The sequence below is a fragment of the Vidua chalybeata genome, chromosome 8 (genome assembly GCF_026979565.1).
Source record: "Vidua chalybeata isolate OUT-0048 chromosome 8, bVidCha1 merged haplotype, whole genome shotgun sequence".
NCBI classification, from domain to species: Eukaryota; Metazoa; Chordata; class Aves; order Passeriformes; family Viduidae; genus Vidua; species Vidua chalybeata.
Window position 1 is genome coordinate 8,412,366 of NC_071537.1, and position 17,879 is coordinate 8,430,244.

A 17,879-nucleotide genomic window follows, 5' to 3' on the forward strand; every position below is an offset into this window, starting at 1 on the left:
CTGAAATAGTAATTTATAACAAGAAACACCACTATCAACCTGTTTAATAAGTATTACTTGCCATGGAAAGAATTTTTGTTTCCAAATCCATCACTTTAATCTGATGATTATTTGTGTCTGCAACATACATCAGGCGGCCGTTTTCTTCAACACACAAACCTCCTGGTTCATTGAAAGCTGACTGGGTAAAGCTGGAACCAACAACATTGCCTGCTTCTCCTGTGCCTGCCAGGGTAGCACAGTTCTTCATCTTGGGATCCACAACCTTAATCTAAGATCAACAAAGACACAAAAAGCTTCTCTGAGAAAACCCAGCAGGATTACATGTTCTGTATTATCTCATGTCCCACATTTCCAGTAGCCAGCACTGCTTTTTGAGTATCTCAGCTACCACAGGTGCATCCTGGATGCTGTGTTATCACTCTTTACCAAGTGACATGTCCCATCTTTCCCTCTCCCCACTCCCTCATGGAATTCACCTCTTCCTTTGGTCCTCATTCAGGGTTCCCTTCCATGATTTTGCAGGTACCTAACCCTCAGCTATAAAAGTGTGCTGGATGACTTGTTTTTCTAATGTTTGCTGCCTTTCTAGAAACATCTGCAAAAAAGTGAGAGCTTAACAAAGTTGGCAGGCTAACTTCTAGATTATTTTTCTTCTACAAATAGATTTTTTTTTTAATAGTAAAGAAGTTCATAATGTTTTATACAAGATCTGAAGCAAAATATCATTTGCCTTAAATTTTCAATAAGCATATAGTGTTACATACCTTACTCTTCAAATCAAACAGGTTACTTCTCTTTTAATGCATGTAGTCAGTGTACAGTTAAAAACCTTCTGACACAAATGCTTATATAACATCAAATAAGAACAATCATGAAAACCCAGAGTTCCATGGAGGTAACCCACAATACTTAGGTGACTTTTTTAAGGGAAAAGCAAATCCTCTTGTCATCTCAGTTCTACCAAACCTGCAGTATTCCTGAATAAGCCCTTCCAGCTCTTTTATTGTAGTTCAGCATCTTTGGGAAGGTACACAGAAAGTCTTAAGTCTGAACTGTAACTTGGCACTTTAAATTCACCTTCCCCAAGAGACCATCATATCAGTACAGAAGAATGTGACAGCAAAACAATGGTAAAGAGAAGGAGCCAGAAGGGAAGGAAGGAAAGAAAAAGAACAAACAAAGAAACTTGTGTAATTAATTTCCTCAGCTTAACTGGACCAAGCAAAATCTGTCTATGTTACTAAAATGATTCTTTGTAGTAATAATAATTTCCAAGTCTGTATATACACTTACCTTATGATTATAGGAATCTGCCACATAGAGCAGCTGCCTTTTCTTGTCCCATGTTACTCCCAAGGGATGCTGCAGCTTTGCATTTATGCCTGCTCCATCCACATCACCAAAAGCAAACAAATTCTGAAAAATTATTTTATTTAATTAATAGATTTGATTATTCAATGTGGACATGAATTTAAATGACTGTAATTAAATGGAAATTCACTGACTTTAAAAAAAATGAAGACAATTTCAAAACAAAGATACTGAAACCTGGAAGTGTGGATGCTAACCACAGAAATGGAAACTCTCACATCTAAGTTGTAAGTATGAATCCAGCTGATTTAATGACCACACAATGCTGAATCAAGTTGGCTGTTTTAAGAATAAGTGAAGTATGAAGTAATTTCTTATCTAAGGAGCAACAGTCTGCACTACAACCTGAGCATCACAACTGCCACACATTTGCATTCCAAGCAGTGAAGTTAAGAAATTGATGGCCACGGAAACTGATTTACCCTCTCACCCCAGAAGTGGTTCCTCCAGGTCAGGCTTGAGGAATATTAGTAGGGCAGTGTGGGGAAGTTTGAGGTGATTACCAGTGGGTCTCTCTCTCCTCCTACAAGGTGCTTCACCGCCCCGTCCTTGAGCGAGATGGTTCTCACGGTGCTGCTCTCGCTGTCGGCCACGAACAGGCAGCTCCAGGGCTCCTCTGGGGCCAGGGAGAGCCCCGAGGGCTGGGCAAACCCTGCCTTGTGTGGGTAAGCATTGTTCCTGTTCTCCTCGTTCCCACTCCCAGCAAAGCGAAGGCACACTCCTTTCTTTAAGTCGCTGAAGGCAAAGAGCACCCAATTTCAATCACGAGTTTGAAACAGCTCAGACAAGATGCATAAACAGAAGCTACAGAACAGGCACTTGTGAGTTATAAAACCAACTGTAATGCAGCAGTGAAGCATTATTCAATGCCTTTGTGCTTTTATATCACCTCGGCACATCGTTCATTACTACATAACTCAGCAAATGCAAGGGAAAGTAACATTCAATTATATGAATGGACCTTACCAAGTCATAGCTGTATAGCTGAAGTAGCATCTTTCATTTCATCTAACAGATGTGGGAAAGGAAGGCAGACTTTTAAGCATATAAGCCTTTAAACTATATTGTTTTCAGTTTAATTTGATTATCTCTCTCTTTGGGGTTTGAAAGCTGTTTATCAAGACAAGCAGCAATTTCACATTTCTCTTAGTCCAGTTGCTTACCTTCCCTTTGGCAGTTTTCCACCTTCCAACATCAGTGCCCATATCTGGTGAATGCCTGCCATTGCTATCCATAACACATCATCTTCCTGCATCCCTGAAACTTTTAGAAAGGGTCACAGAAAAGCAGATTAAAAACAAAAAAAAAATCCCACTTTGGAAATGTTTTATAACACAAAGAAATCATCAAACCAACCCCACTGTCTCCCCCACCCCCTACCAAAAAAACAGGGCAAGAGAGAGATAATGTCTTTCATCTACCAAAACTTCCTATCTTTCTTCTTTTCTTCTTGCTATTTTATTCTCAGGGGTTTAAAATCATGATTTTAATATTCCTACCCAACAAAGGCAATGTTTCAAGTGAGATTTGCTCTTTGCAACATTCTATTATTGTGTCTGTTTCACATGCTATTTTTGATTCATACCAGCCAAACAAGTACCTCTCTTTGCTAAGCATGATTTTGGGGGATGCAATCTTGATTTTTTTTTTTACTACACTAGTGACAAAATAAGATACTCCAAAAAACTACAGTGAGTTGTTAACAAGTTTTGAAAGAAATAACCATGCCAGGACCATTGTACATTATATACAAAGGACACCATGTGTATAATGTACAATTATACACAAAGGACATCATGTTTTAAATTAGAAGTAACTGATGCTTGCCCTGGAGAGCATCAACTGCAGTTTATTCAAACAGTACACGTGACCTGGGCATTTCCTAATTTCCCCCTGAAGTAACCACCCAATTTCCAAGTTGTTCTTCCTAGGCACATGTAAATTTGGTGTCACAAATGCAAGATGCAGATCTGTGGAACAGTGACCTTCTGATCAAGAAGTGTTCAAGCACGTGTCAAGCATCTACTTTTTTTCAACTTGAAGTATAAAACTACTATTCAGCAACCCAAATCTCTAAATAACTACACACATCTTTCCCAGATAATACTTCACGAAGAAAATTATATAAGTGGAAATTGAAGAACATATTTGTACTCTGTAGCTTTAAATGTAATCACAGTACAGCACTAAAAAATGCATGAAGGCAGGTTGTGGAAGACAATGAAAAAACTCCCAACAACCCAAAAGCAAAAGACATTTACTTATCTTAGTCTTTCCTGAAAATCTTAAGGAACAGAAAGTTGACATTCAAAAACTGCATTAAAATGAGGACACTATTCTCTTTTTAACACTGTCCCCTGTAGTTATAGACAACATCAACATGTTTTTTCTAAATAAATATATTAGGTATTGGAATAGCCACCAGCCACTCAACACAAAAATACCTTCAAATTGCGTTGTATTCACATGAACTTGTAAAGCATTGTGCATCTCATAGCTGCTCCTGAAAACAGTCTCACGGATAATTCCCCCACCAACCAAAATAGTTTGGAGTTTCAAAATAAAAGCAATGTTATGTGAAATGCTTGCAAGCATTTTAAATCGGACAAGTTAGTCCAAAAAATGAAATTACCACCATTCCCCCAACTGAGGTCCTGCCATTCTTCTAATTCTAAATCTTTTCTACACTACAAACCACAGGAGGGGAAAAATGGTAGGGCATCCTTCTTTTTCCAGAATTCATTTCCTCAAACTGTGAGCTCTCTTCAGAACAGTACTGGTATGATTTTAACAGAGCTTTTCTTCAGCATTTTCTCTTTCTTAGATAAACATACAAGTTCCCAAGACTGTTATCAAAGTAACTCTGGTGACTCTTTTCTGCAACTCCCTGTGGCTCCATGCTTTTACATAAAGTAGAGCTTCAAAAATGAAAGTCAAACTTGCAAAGTGTCTAAAAGCTTTTTCTTGATTAAAAAAGGTTTGCAAATTGAGTTGCAAAACACACATTTTATAAATTACCAGAAATGCTACCAAAGTTCCTACAATGCCAAAAACACTCCAATATAAAAAACAAAAACAACACCTCCCCATCCCAATCACTTCTTGATTAGAGCTCTTTTCTAAGAGATTTAAATTGAGAAAATAGATTATGAAATCATTTCACTCCTTCCTATATAGTAACTGCTCAGCTTCAGGATTTTCTATTTCCATTATGCATAACTTGCACTTTCAGATGTTACTATTCTAAGTACCACAGAATGAAAACTGTTAAAATCACTGGTCTATTCAGAAAGTGAGCTTTTTTATCTTGCTATGCTATGCAAATCATTCTGAGTTGTCTCAGAAAGTTCTGTTAATTATTTAATATTCACTTTATCTACCAATTAAATGAAGGAGTAAGACTTGAACTGAGTACTGTTGAAAAATCTGTTCCATTCATCTATCCAGTCCTCTAATACCACAGACTGAAAACTCTCCCGTGACAGCTAGTTGTTGGAAAAATCAAAAAGGCTTCTCACTCTAATTCTACACCCAGTAAGATGTATGAAATATGAGAAAAAAGTATCAATATTAAATTCAAATTTTACTGAACATGTAAGATTGATAGAGAAAAGATTTCTTCTTCAACTAGAGAATAAGGCAGTAAAAAATAAGTAAGAGCTCCATAACAGTCATAAATTTTAACATAAATATTTTCTACTGGATGGCCGTTAGAACAAAGAGAATAGATGCAAGCATGGAAACCACACAAACTCTTTCTGAAATTGTGGAAAATACGTCAGAGCTTTAATAAAAAAGATTACACAAACCCAGAAAATTAAAACAAATGCTACACAGCTGAGGTATTTTATCACACAATAGTCCTCTCACAGTTTAATACTTTATGTTCTGACACAAAAGGCAGAAAAACTTTTTCTTGCACGATAGAACAGTTTGACATCACCACTGTTATCCTGGTACTGTTCTCACAGGAGAAAGGGGCCAGGGAGAGCCAGAATGCTAAAATTATGGTAATGCCATTATTATAATAACTCCTTATCATCCATGAATGGAAAATATTTATTTCTAAAGAATTTATCATAAAACAACGTAAGAGAAAAAAAGCAATTCTCTTACATTTATTCAATTAAGCACCACATTCCAACCCAATCTGAGCTGTTTTAAAAATGCAGAGTAGTTTCTCCTTATTAGGGTATGTGCTTTCTTATCTGTGCTGTGCCTGCATCCAAGCGAGGTATGGCTTGCAAATGGGATATCCTTGTGTTATAAACATTCTCTAACAGCGAACTACAGCTCTGAGTGCACAAACATTCCCCATTAGAGGATGCCTCAGTTATTGTACAATGCTGCAGCTCCTGAATCTGCCTCTGCTGTATCTGTGTGTTAAGAACTCACAGTCCTGTCTCTACACAGGCACATCTTCAAGCAGTCAGAACACTGCTGACCATTACTGGTGAGTCAATCTCAATGCACAGAAATTACTTTGTTTGGCACCAGTCATGAGCAGTATCTGTTTGAAGGGATTCCATTCCCAGGACTACCCACACTTCCAGTCTTCCTGTCTGGGACTGCATGCTTACTTCCAGCCTGGGAAATAAAAGCCTGGGAATCAAAGTTACATTTTGTGGCTGGCACCACCGACGTTTTCTAAATAGACTGAAGTCTGAAAATATTATTCCTGTCTACTAATTTGATCTTTGAAGAAATAAAAAGAACCAAGTCTATTGGTATACCCATCCTCTGCAAATTCTCAAGAAGCAAAAGGGGTTACACAACACATCCTGCAGTTCACAGATAGGCACAGGCACAGGGAATGCACATCTCACCTGCTCTTCAGTCAGTGAAAGTTCAGCAAATTAAATGCAAGTGTGACAGATGAATAGAGATCAGTGTTCTTCAATGAAACACAAACAGCAAAGCTCAAAAGGAATGCTTTATCAGTGAAGCCTGGACTTTTACAAGTACACGTAACCCTTTTTGGATGACTAAAAATCAATTTTTTTTTTTTTTTTTTTTTTTGCTACCTGGCACTCTTTCACATAGTGTTGCATCACGCAAACGCGCAAACGGCATGACCTGTTATGAAACAAAATGCTTCTGGAATTTTCCTCCTTAGTTAACATACCTTCCCTCTCATTAAGGGAAATCCTTGGATTTAGATACCAAGGGGGTTTCATACAGTGGAGATAATAGGGAGCTAAAAATTATGACTGCAATGAAGTACTTTTTTATTTCTTTCCCAAGTTTTCTAACTCAGGCCTTCTAACTGTAATGGCAATAAATATTTCAAAACAATCCCAACCAGAAGAGACAGTATATGCAAACATGAAAGAACTACTTTGGATTATTTAGTGTTGGATACATCATTGTAACTACAGAAGGAGCTAAATCTGGTTATGTGTTTTACTCATTCCTAATTAAGCACAGCAAACACACACACTTGAGGATACTTCAGCACCACGGTCTCCTTCTACTTCCAACACCTGCATTCCATATTCAAAAGCACTTCCAGCCTCAAATGGTAACAGCTAAGAAATGTGTCTCCTTCTGACCCCAGCATGCCTGGCAAAGCCTCTCTAAAACTTACTAAGATGTGTATTTTCAGCAGTTTTCTTCTGAAATGAAGAACTGATATGCCAACTACTCTTTAGAAATCTGATTTGTAGTTTAAGCTTCTTTATTGTGAACATAAATTTAATTAATAGAGTCAGACTATAGGCTGTGGAACAAAGAGAATGAGATCCATCACTTCATACACAAATATAATATTTTTTTTACAGAAGGCAGTTTCAAGTCATGGACTTCAAAACAATTCTAAGTTTGACACCAGTTAGGATGGCAGCTCTGCTAAGCCAACTGCTTCTTTTTTACTGCAGAAAGTAATCACTGTCATTATGCATTTTGTCAAGACATAGAGAAGTCCAGCTTGGAAAAGTATCTGTCTAACTAAATTGAGTAAGATTACTGTTGAATATTCAGTCACTACTCCCATTATATCCTTACATCAAGACTTCAGCCTTTGTATGTCACAGGCATGTTTATACAAAATATTGACATAATTACCTCATTTCTTAAATTGTTTATATAATGAACATGTGAAATACTAATCAATTTTGTTACTATTACTATTCAGCAATACTCATAACTCCAAAATAAGACTGGGTAAGGTCCTGCTTCACTGCAATCCTGCTCTATAACTTCCTAATTTCTTATTTCGCCAAAGACTTTTTCACCTAAAACAGTTCTTACACAGCAATAAAACCTTCACTTTACTTCACCCCTCTCTTTAATAAAAGTTACCTCTTCTTTGAAATTCCAAGAATCTAAATAAAAAATTAATGGCTATTTACAAGTAATTTAGGATCCAGTTCAACAAGAAAATAAAGACAATGCAGTTTTGTGTCAGTGATGTCTCTTACCATGATTTTCTGTGGAACTAAACTTGTAAAATGGCAAAACCAAACGGGATATCTTTGAGCTTGTACTTTGCACAGTAAACTGCTACAGAGATGAGCAGGTCTTTTGCATTCCAAGTAATTCCACATTGCTACATCATGAAGTGATACCACATTTGTAACGTATCTTTGGAAGAATTCTAGTTTTGCTTTGCCCAGAAAAATTATTGCAAATTAAAGCCTGATGACAGCAAGAGCAACTCTTTTCAGCTATTACCCAGGAAAATGCCTTCCACAGGACAGTGACAGCCACAGCCTCAATGACAGAATGAAACCAGATTACAAGGAAAAATGGTGACATGTAGAAGAAAGCATCCCTTCAAGATACAGATAATTCAGACATAAACACTTCATGTATGATCTGAGCTCAGGCAGGAAATGCTAGTTACTGCTTAAGTGATTTTTAGGTTTTTTTTTTTTACATTATGAAAGAATCACCATGAGTAATACAGAAAAAAAAAGTGTTTGCTCTGGAATGCAGTGGTAACAAATAACCCTCTAGCAGAAACACAGAGAAGGATGAAAAATATTTTACATACTTTTGCCTTTTAAGGGCTATAGAAATTGCACCAGTATGATAAGGTACTGTACTTTCACTTAAATCATATTTACATAATACTTAAATTGACTTGAAAAATTCCAACAAATTTACTGAAAGCATGGTCAATACTGTACTTGGGAGTTTCTATAAATAGATTCCAATCATGCAGTTTAAGACCAGATTCTGGAATGTGAAACACACAGTTATGTCACCAAGCACAGGTCACTGTCCTGCTCCTTCCAGCAAGAATGCAGCTATCAAGAACATTTCATGCTCAAATCAACTGTGCATTAAAGTATCACTTGCTTTCAACACCCACTAAATAAAAATAGAAGGGCACAACAGAGAAAGCTAAAAAAGCACACAGTAATTTTGTAATGTATTTTTAAGCTGCTGTCCCTCCCCTTCTACTTCCCACACAATCTATATCAATGCAAATTTCAGCAGCAACCTCAGCAAAGCCAGAATTTAATCCATGGAGTTCATTCAAGAATTTTAACAGGAGGGTAAAACACAAGCTCAGTGGCCACAACTAAAGAAATAAAAAAGATGACAAGGAAGAATACTCTGTCTGAATCCTACCATCTGTTTTGTCTCCATTAACTCCCCTGCCTCAAAGGTAGACATTTGTGCCAAATTTGGTTTAAATGGTGTTTCACACTCACTTAATCTCTGTCTCACATTTCAGCATCTGTATAGAAGAGGACAACAAAAGCCTACTTAGGAAAATACTATGTGGATACTTAAAAGAACACTACATAGTATCAGTTCTGAATATTAACTTATCCACGTCCTCAAAGTTTTTCTCAGTATTTTCCATTTCTCAACCACCTACATATTAAGGTTTTAAAGAAAAAATAATTTTTTCAATTGATCAATACACATTCTAAATCATATATAGAAGTAAACTCAAGAAATGTCAATGGTAGAGGAAAAACCTTTCTCTCCATCTTTCTCCTTTGAGACTTTGAAAAAGGTCAACATAAGCTGTTTAATACTGCCTAGTTTAGTACATAACTTGCTTAAACATTTCAACTTCCTTTTTCTCCCTTTCATGTTCTGGATAGCACAGCTTTGGACACTGAAAGGAAACTCCCAGAAGTATCACTTGTTTAAAAACTATATACAATCCATATTTAAATAAGCAACTATAAATCTGTCTTCTGAAACTGCAGAGTTTAAGCTACATAGATCTAAAGAAAATGGGAAGGTATGGTGTTACTTCCCACATGCCACACCAGTTAATACAAAAATCAAACTTTTAAAATTTGTAATAATGAACCTTACATTTGTTGGAAGTGCATGTTAACTCCTGCAACTTGCACAGAAAGACATAAGCATATGTAAAAAAAAGGACACTGTTGTGTGGGTGAAAACAGAAGTAATTTTTGAAACTCTCATAAATTTCTTCACCCATCCAAGTGCTTAAACACTTGGCAGTTCAAACAGAGCAGTTTTAATGTCTGATAACAGGGTACAAACTTGTAGGACAGCACTCTGAGAGGCACAAATGCACTCAGTGTTATACTGCAGGGTAGCAGAAGATCCCACTATGCTCAAGCAAGTTGCAACTCTACTTTGCAATTTGCAACTCAGCAATGCACCCTTGGCAAACCCTGCTGCATTTCTGACAAACTATTTTGATGTCTGGTAACAAACTTAAAGAACTTAACAAACTTAAAGAAAAATATGCTTGCTAGACATGCACTGCAGCCCTGCTCCTCATGTTCTGAGACAGATTCCTGTTAACATTCCATTCAGTATAACTCTCCATTTTTACAACTCTCTCTAGCTGTAGTTTTCTAAAGAATTTTAGAATTTACTGCTATTACAGTAATGTATATTTTCCCCCATTTCATCTATTAGGCTTATTAACCTCTCTCAAAAAAAAAAAAAAATTAATTGATTTAATCTCTGCTTAACTGACAGCTTTTATTATATTTTGTGGCAATCTAAATAGCCAACTGACTAGCAGGTTCTAATTGAATATGAAAAAAACTGCACCAGACTGTATAAAGTGCATTCAGAAGATCTGATTTCTATGCAAATGCTTATTAAAATTCAGCAGTGTTGAACAGTACAGATGACTAATCCTCTACAGGTGACTAACTCAGTAAATACTATGTTCATGTTGATAACAATTATCATATCAATTAACATTTAACAAGCAGAGCTCTCAAAACTAAAAAAAAATCATCATATATTTAACTACTGACAGAAGCAGAAGAAAGCATAATGAAAAATTAAAAGTAAAATTATAGGATACATTGAATAATTCTGTTAACCAGCTCAAGTTTCTGAAGCACTGATCAGTTATTAGCCCCCTCTTTGCTGATCTGTGAAACAGCTCTGCAATAATATCCCACAGGGATCAGCTTTCTGGTTCAAGATCTCTTGAAAATGACACCAACTAGCCACACAAGTCTCCTGGTTCACAAAAGGAAAATCAGATTGTACAAAATTCAGTAAAGCTCGTGCCTGCATTAGCAGCAGCCCACATCTAGTGAGATTCTCTTTCAGGTGCTTCTCCTTGCCCTTCCAAGTAGGATTCCATATGCTTAACACAGACTGTAAGGGTTGCTGACCAGACCTTTGAAAAAAGGTGCTTTGTTGTTGTACAAGACATGTTAATAGAAATGTTAAATCTGAAAACACATCCCTGTTGCTCACTCAAGTACTCAAGGCTGCTGGTTGTACTCTGTCTATACTGACAACGTATTTGTACCAGAAGATTCTACACTATGAGCATTTCTGAAGCAGCTTCATGAACCTGTTGGACCAAGGTCAGAGGAGGCCACAAGGATGATTTGAGAGCTGGAGCAGCACCTCTGCTATGGAGACAGGTTGGGAGAGTTGAGCTGTTCAGCCTGGTCTCTTCTGAGGAGACCTTAGAGCACCTTCCAGTACATAAAGGGGCTAAACAAGAACTGGAGAGGGATTTTTGATAAGGGCATGCAGTGATAGGACAAGGGGAAATGGCTTTAAACTGACAGAGGGCAGATTTACATTGGAAATTAGGAAAAAATTCTTGACTGTGAGGATGGTGAGGAATTGGCACTGGTTGCCCAGGAAAGCTGTGGATGTCCCATCCCTGGAATTGTTCAAGACCACGCTGGATGAGACTTTGAGCAACCTGGTCTAATGGAAGATGTCCCTGCCCATGGCAGGAGGGCAGGAAAAATGGTCTTTAAAGTCCCCTCTAACCTAAATCATTCTGTGATTCTATGCTCCCTCACATTTCAGTGAATTTTTCTCCCTCATAACTGACACAAGATTTTAACAAATGCTTCCACGTCAGTAAAATGTTACTAAACTTGCAAAGCACCTCTAATTTCAAGATATTAGAAATAAATCACGCTCCTTCTCCACCCCATTCTTCTGCAGAGAAAAGGAATTCCAATATTGGAAGTAAATTTTTCATGTCTGAAATACAAACCTAAAGGTTTTATGCCACATCAAAGCATTGTTCATAAACTGGCATCTGCAACTTCTAAATTAGACTGAAATGGAAACATGATAAAATTGTGTTTCAAATCACAGTCAGTAATAGCTGAAAACGTGGCAGCTATGAGATGCCAGGCTCAGGTGTGTGCTAAGTGAATTGGGAAAGAAAGCTACTTAAGTCCCCAGAAGGTGATTCTTGCATCCTATTATGCAAAGATTTATTTTACCTCGTGATGCTTGCATGGTTTGTGCTAAGGTATTCCTCTCCTGTCTGACTGACTCTATAGAGGTCTTGAGCCTAATGATTTTATGTCACCTAAACAGGAATAAACAGAGGCCCCCAATAAAATTATTTTTATTTCCTACACTCAAATATTTACAAGTGGTTGGACATGTCTGTATAGTCAAGGAAAGGAACTTTTAGACAATACTCACTTCCTGTAAAATGTACCTGCTTCTTAAGTGATCCTGGCTTAAGGCACTGGCCTAACAAAAGCAATCATTATTTCCTTCTGTGTTTGGATCCAGTAACTACATAACTTGATACAAAAGAATTTTTCTTCCATCAAGTAACATTTCAGGATCCAAAGCACAGCTGCAGTTACCATTTGCAATAAAAACTATTGTGTTTTAGACTCAGTTTTACAGTAAATCTTTACTTCTTCTGTCTCAGATTAATACCAAAACAGGAAAACATTTAGCAAACAGTCACACGTGTAAATATGAGATGTTAAAGCTCAACTGATACAGTACTTGAACTTCCAAAGACCACATCCCATGGAGAGCTGATGGGCTGCTCTTCTCCTTTTGCTCCACCTTCCTTATCAACACCTTGTACCCCGATGCCTGCTACAGTGGTCACCATCTGCAACTCCAGGTCAATCTATGTGAAGCAAAATGGCACATTAAATGTGTGTATGAAATTATCTTGACCAAAGTTATAGATAATTTGAGATAGATGTCAAAACCAGAGAAATCCTAACAAATATCAGGCATTTGTGGGTTTTTTTAGGGAAACAATTAATTTTACCACAATGCTTGCTGATGGACAGGGAGTACGGGGGTGGGGAAGCAGCAGGCAGCATGAAAACCATGTACGTGGAACTCTAGTCCATGTGCAACAAAAATTAACAGTGCTCTGTTAGCGTTTGCTCGACAGCTGTAGAAGAAAGCATCACAAATTTCTGGATAAATACTTAAATAAAAAATGGATGTGGTTTTTAAATTTTAAACTCATAGAGGAAGATGACATAAAAACTCACATACTGTAACAGTATTTCCCATCTCCATATCAGATGCATTAAGGGTACACCTCCTCTGATCACAAATGGGATACTGGTGAGAACTTGAGTCCAAGATCTTCTGAGATGCATAAATAACTTTAAATAATAAGGCAATATTATATTGCATCACCAAACTTACCTTCTGATTATCCTAAATTTGACCTAACCTAATGTAAGATCCAATTCCTACATGCTAAAACTTTGCAAGTGTTTAATCAAAAAGAATACACTTGCAGCCAATTCTGGTACTAGGGCACTTACCTGCATTTGAGAGACCCAAACACTCAACGGAAGTTTGGATGTTCACTGCACCACAGCACTACAATAACTTTAGATAAGAATCTGATACTACTGGAAGTGAAACAAAACCAGTTTTTGCTTCCAGTACTAAGAATAGATGTTTCTCAAAACAGGAAAGTAAGAGTGACTAGGAAAAAAAACCCAACTAAAACCAAAACCCTGTTATGCTACAAGGAGTAGACCACCTTTTCTGCATTTGAAAGGAAGCACAAAAGTATATGTAGCCCTTAAAAAAACCCTGCACAACAGTATTTCTTTGTAAGATAGTGGACCAAATTTCCTTTCTGATGTTATTTGGAGAGTAATTCATGGGGTGGAAATGTTCATCTGTGAAAGTAGAATACAGTATAAAAGATTAAACTTTGAATTTCCTTATGGAAAATTTACCTTTCTAATTAGGTGATTTTCTGTATCAGCTACATAAATAACATTATTTTTTATAGCGATTCCTTGTGGTGAGTTGAAAGCTGCCTCTGAAAATCCTCCATCTCTCCTTCCACTGTTTGGACCTATAAATAAAACACAGCAAACTCAAAAGTAATTTTTGAAAAAAGTTACTTTAAAAATAAAGTGCATACATACTAGGAGAATTACATATTCCAGGAGCTGCTTTCACAGCACCTTGTACATTTTATATTATTACTATTTGGTGTAGTCTCATTTTAGTCATTGTGCTATTGTAATCAAAATAGCCTGGTGCTATTAAGCTCTGAACTCATTCTGCACAAGTTCTTTGCTTTTTTAAGCTCGTATTTTAAAGAGAAGTCTTAATAGGGTACTAAATTATTCTAGAGGAGTCCTAATAGGGCTCTAAATTGCACTAAAAGACAACAGCAACAATGGAAGACAAAAATTAAAAAATACTTTTTTTTTTTTTATTATTCTTGACTACATCAAAGCAAGCCAGTAGGAAAAAAAAATCCAAAGCTCAACTCCATATCATTGGTTTAGATTTTGGTGTAATCACAAATGAAACTAATATTTGATTAGCAACATTTTCTCATTAAGAAAACTAATTAGGAAAAAGATGATATGGAGCTAATTACACAAAAGAACACTAAGAATGATGGAGTGACATTCTTCTGCATACAACAGTCAGGAAATAGAAAGGAACATTACAGTCTGAAGGTAAGCACTGTACTTCAGAGGAGGTAGCATTTAAACTGCATTAGCAGGATGTGTCAGCAGAAGACATTTAGGTATGAGTTACGTGTGTACCATGATTTATGATGCAAATAACAATTTCAACCTTTGTGCATGCCCACATTTATTACTGCATTATCAACTTCATTACAGTATTTTCTGCCCACTGAATCGTTTAACTGAGTCACTGAAATACACAAACTTTTACAACCTCCTGTCAGAAATCAATTTAGACCTTATCAGACACACAGAAGTGAAGTACTGGTGTTTCAGATTCCAGCAGCTCCCCTTTTAAGTGTGAGGGTGCACATTCCCAGGGAAGGGAACAGCACACAATGCCACAGGAAGGAGGGCACCAGTTTGGAGCTTAGGACACTCCTGAATTCCTGTTTAATGACTGTCCCAGAACACTAAAGGGCAGCTTGGAGGCAGAGACTTCCTCTCACGTATCAAGCAGAAATCAAATTCTCTCATATTTGTTATAAGAAATTCTGTTTGCACATCCTACAGGAGAAAAGTATTTAGGCTAATGCCTTAATGATAAATCAGGTTAACTTGGATAAATAGCCTGTCTAGACAATGCAGTGTTACTTCAAATAGCAATAGAGAATTTTTCCTCCTTTCTTTAAACAGAAGAGTATTTTTATGAGATTTGTAGGATCCTACCCTGGGGCAGGCATTAGTCAATTCCAGACTAAGTAATACAGGACACATGAGCACACAGGTCCTGATTCTGAGACATAAACAAACCACTGTTTTCAATAATCTGAGGATTCAACTGCTTCCTAAATCTGTCTGTTTTGGTTGTCCTAACAGTTACATCCTTGCTGCACTAAGATGTAACTGACCATTTTAATAGGTTTAAAACCAGAACAATTACATTGTGAAGCAGTAAATCATACAAAGCATGTGCAAATTGTCTTCCTTTGCATTGTAAAGCACATTGTTATTTCACAAAAAGCAACTGTGGATGTTAGTTTTCTAAAGCTGAAATGTAACTTACATAAACTTTGTAACAAATATAACTAAATTTAAAATATTTTCACTATTTTCATAACTTGTTTATACGTTATCATCTCAGATTTGATGAGAAGATAGGTCTTTTTATATGTACTAAGGCATTCTCAGGTGCCTGTGTCCTTACTGGAATGCCACTATTCTTAGCAATTCTCCTCTGCTTTTGAAACCAGGGGAGATCCTAAACAGGAATGCTCTACCATTGAAAAAATTCAATAACCAAACAAAAAACACACATGAAAAACTTCTCCTCATAACACCACCACCACCACAACCCAAAATTCACTTCTATTGGGAAGGGAAGCATTACAGTCTCTGGTCTTTTCCCTACCTTGCTGCTTGATGTAGACGTACATCCTTTATATCTAAAACCATTTGCAACTCCTTCAGAGGAATACAAAATGCATTTTTGTAATTCATATTGGACATCACACGAAAACATGAACTTTAGTCAATGAAGCAATGAAAAACAATCAGGCATCTCTGACAATTGCATTAACAGTCTCCCACTGATGGTCTTACACCTTATCCCTTAAAATTGAGTAAAGGTGATTTTAGTACAAAACAAAATTCTGGCAATGCTTACAAACTGCCAGGTCCTGTAGGAAAAGAATCAGCCCAGGAGGCACAGCAAACACACTCTACTCCTAAACTGAAATTGCTACAATAAACTTACATATATGTCCTTACCTCCAATAGTGTGTAGAATTTGTCCATTTTTACGAGTAACCAAAATCCTGTGATGCCCAGTGTCTGCTATGACCAACCTTCCTCCTGAATCATCTACAGCCACTTTGCCAGGAAACAGCAGAGGAGAAGGTGGAAGGGAGTCTTTGTATAGTTTTATTCCAATGTTGTTATCTTTGATTTGTCCTCTTTCCTTGTAGAATTTCAGTGTTATAGAAGTAAATAAAAACAGTTTCTCTCTGTGTCCCTCTCCAACAAGAGAAAACAGCATATTTCCACGAGGCCCAAGAATGACCAGAGTTGGCCAGCAGGACACTTCCAGCTCATGCCAGAGTGTTGCATCTGCATCATTTACTACAGGGTGGACTATATTGTATCTCAGAACAGCACTTTTAATGTTATCCAGAACTTTTTCATTTGGGAATTTTGCTGAATGGACACCAACAATAACAAGACCATCTGCAAAGAAAAATGAAGTTGTGCACTGAAATGTTTTTGAATAATAAAAAAAAAAAAAGAGGAAAAATGAACCACAGTTGTCTCATAATCTGACTGACTGCTTCCCAGAATGAGAGAGGATTTGAACAAAGAGAAAGCAATTACATCTCAGTAGGAATATTGATAGTTATGTATAGAAAATACAGAAACTCAGAAATAACACTTAGGTAAAATTACCAAATTTTAGGACCATTACCTCCCCAGCTGGCTGACATGACTTGTTCTCAGTTCCTGAACCTCTATATACTAAGGTATGAAAATACTTTTGAAAATACTTTCAAAATAATTGTGGGTAAGTTGCAGCTGTTCAACTGATACTTTGGGTTTTTTTTAAAGATACTTAGGATACCTGTTTGTCTTCTGATTCCTATACACAACCATAATGTTCTAGAAAATTCTTTTTCACAGTTAACTAGAAGCCACAAAAATAACAGAATTACCTAGACTACTTCTAGATAAACAGTAAAAGATAAAATGAATAGGCCTCCGAAATCAATACAGTATTCTGTATTTCAAATAAAAATGGCAGCACTGACAACTATGACAAAATGACAAACAACACTCATTACAAACAAGGCAGGCTTGAATATAATGATTTCACAACTAAAAACTTAAAAATTCACTATAACTGATACAGTCTTATCAGCTGCATTGGAAGAGAATGTTGCAGTATCAGACAGCTGAAGTGGTACAGTCATTAACTGCTGAAGTCCAAACTGCAGGTCAAATATTTTAACTATAAAGGGATCAGCACCAGTGCTTGTATCTGTCCTTCAAAAACATCATTAAAGCTAGAAAGACAATTCTATAGTCAACACCTGAACAGCACAAGTAAGGTACAGCATTCCCTCATGAGGAAAACTCCGGTGGAAATGTTGGATGCTCTGCTAAGGAATAACAATATAAACTCCATTTAAAACACTTTGTTTGAAGGATTACAGCAGAGCACAACACTGGATCTATGCCAAGCTATTTCTGAATATTAAAAAGTACTTCCTCTTATAGAAGTAATTTCTGGACTGCTGATAACATGAACTGAATATGCACTGGGGTTTAAAATAACTTTCTGAATGCCACTTGAAATACAGAAATAGCACCACTGCAGATAGCAGCGAGAGCATATCAGATAAAGATGCT

The 17,879-nt window shown here is 36.8% G+C and overlaps 1 protein-coding gene across 1 annotated transcript in view; it reads right to left on the reverse strand.

Annotated features, from left to right (window-relative positions):
• The window catches only part of NHLRC2 (NHL repeat containing 2), a 32,252-nt gene that overhangs the window by 9,650 nt on the left and 4,723 nt on the right, over positions 1 to 17,879 (reverse strand). Inside the window, exons 3-9 of the mRNA XM_053949070.1 lie at positions 16,248 to 16,703; positions 13,785 to 13,906; positions 12,568 to 12,697; positions 2,538 to 2,637; positions 1,878 to 2,109; positions 1,297 to 1,419; positions 62 to 271 (exon numbers count right to left, since the gene is read on the reverse strand). Of these exons, the coding sequence (XP_053805045.1) occupies positions 62 to 271; positions 1,297 to 1,419; positions 1,878 to 2,109; positions 2,538 to 2,637; positions 12,568 to 12,697; positions 13,785 to 13,906; positions 16,248 to 16,703 (1,373 nt within the window). The remainder of the gene's footprint in view (positions 1 to 61; positions 272 to 1,296; positions 1,420 to 1,877; positions 2,110 to 2,537; positions 2,638 to 12,567; positions 12,698 to 13,784; positions 13,907 to 16,247; positions 16,704 to 17,879) is intronic.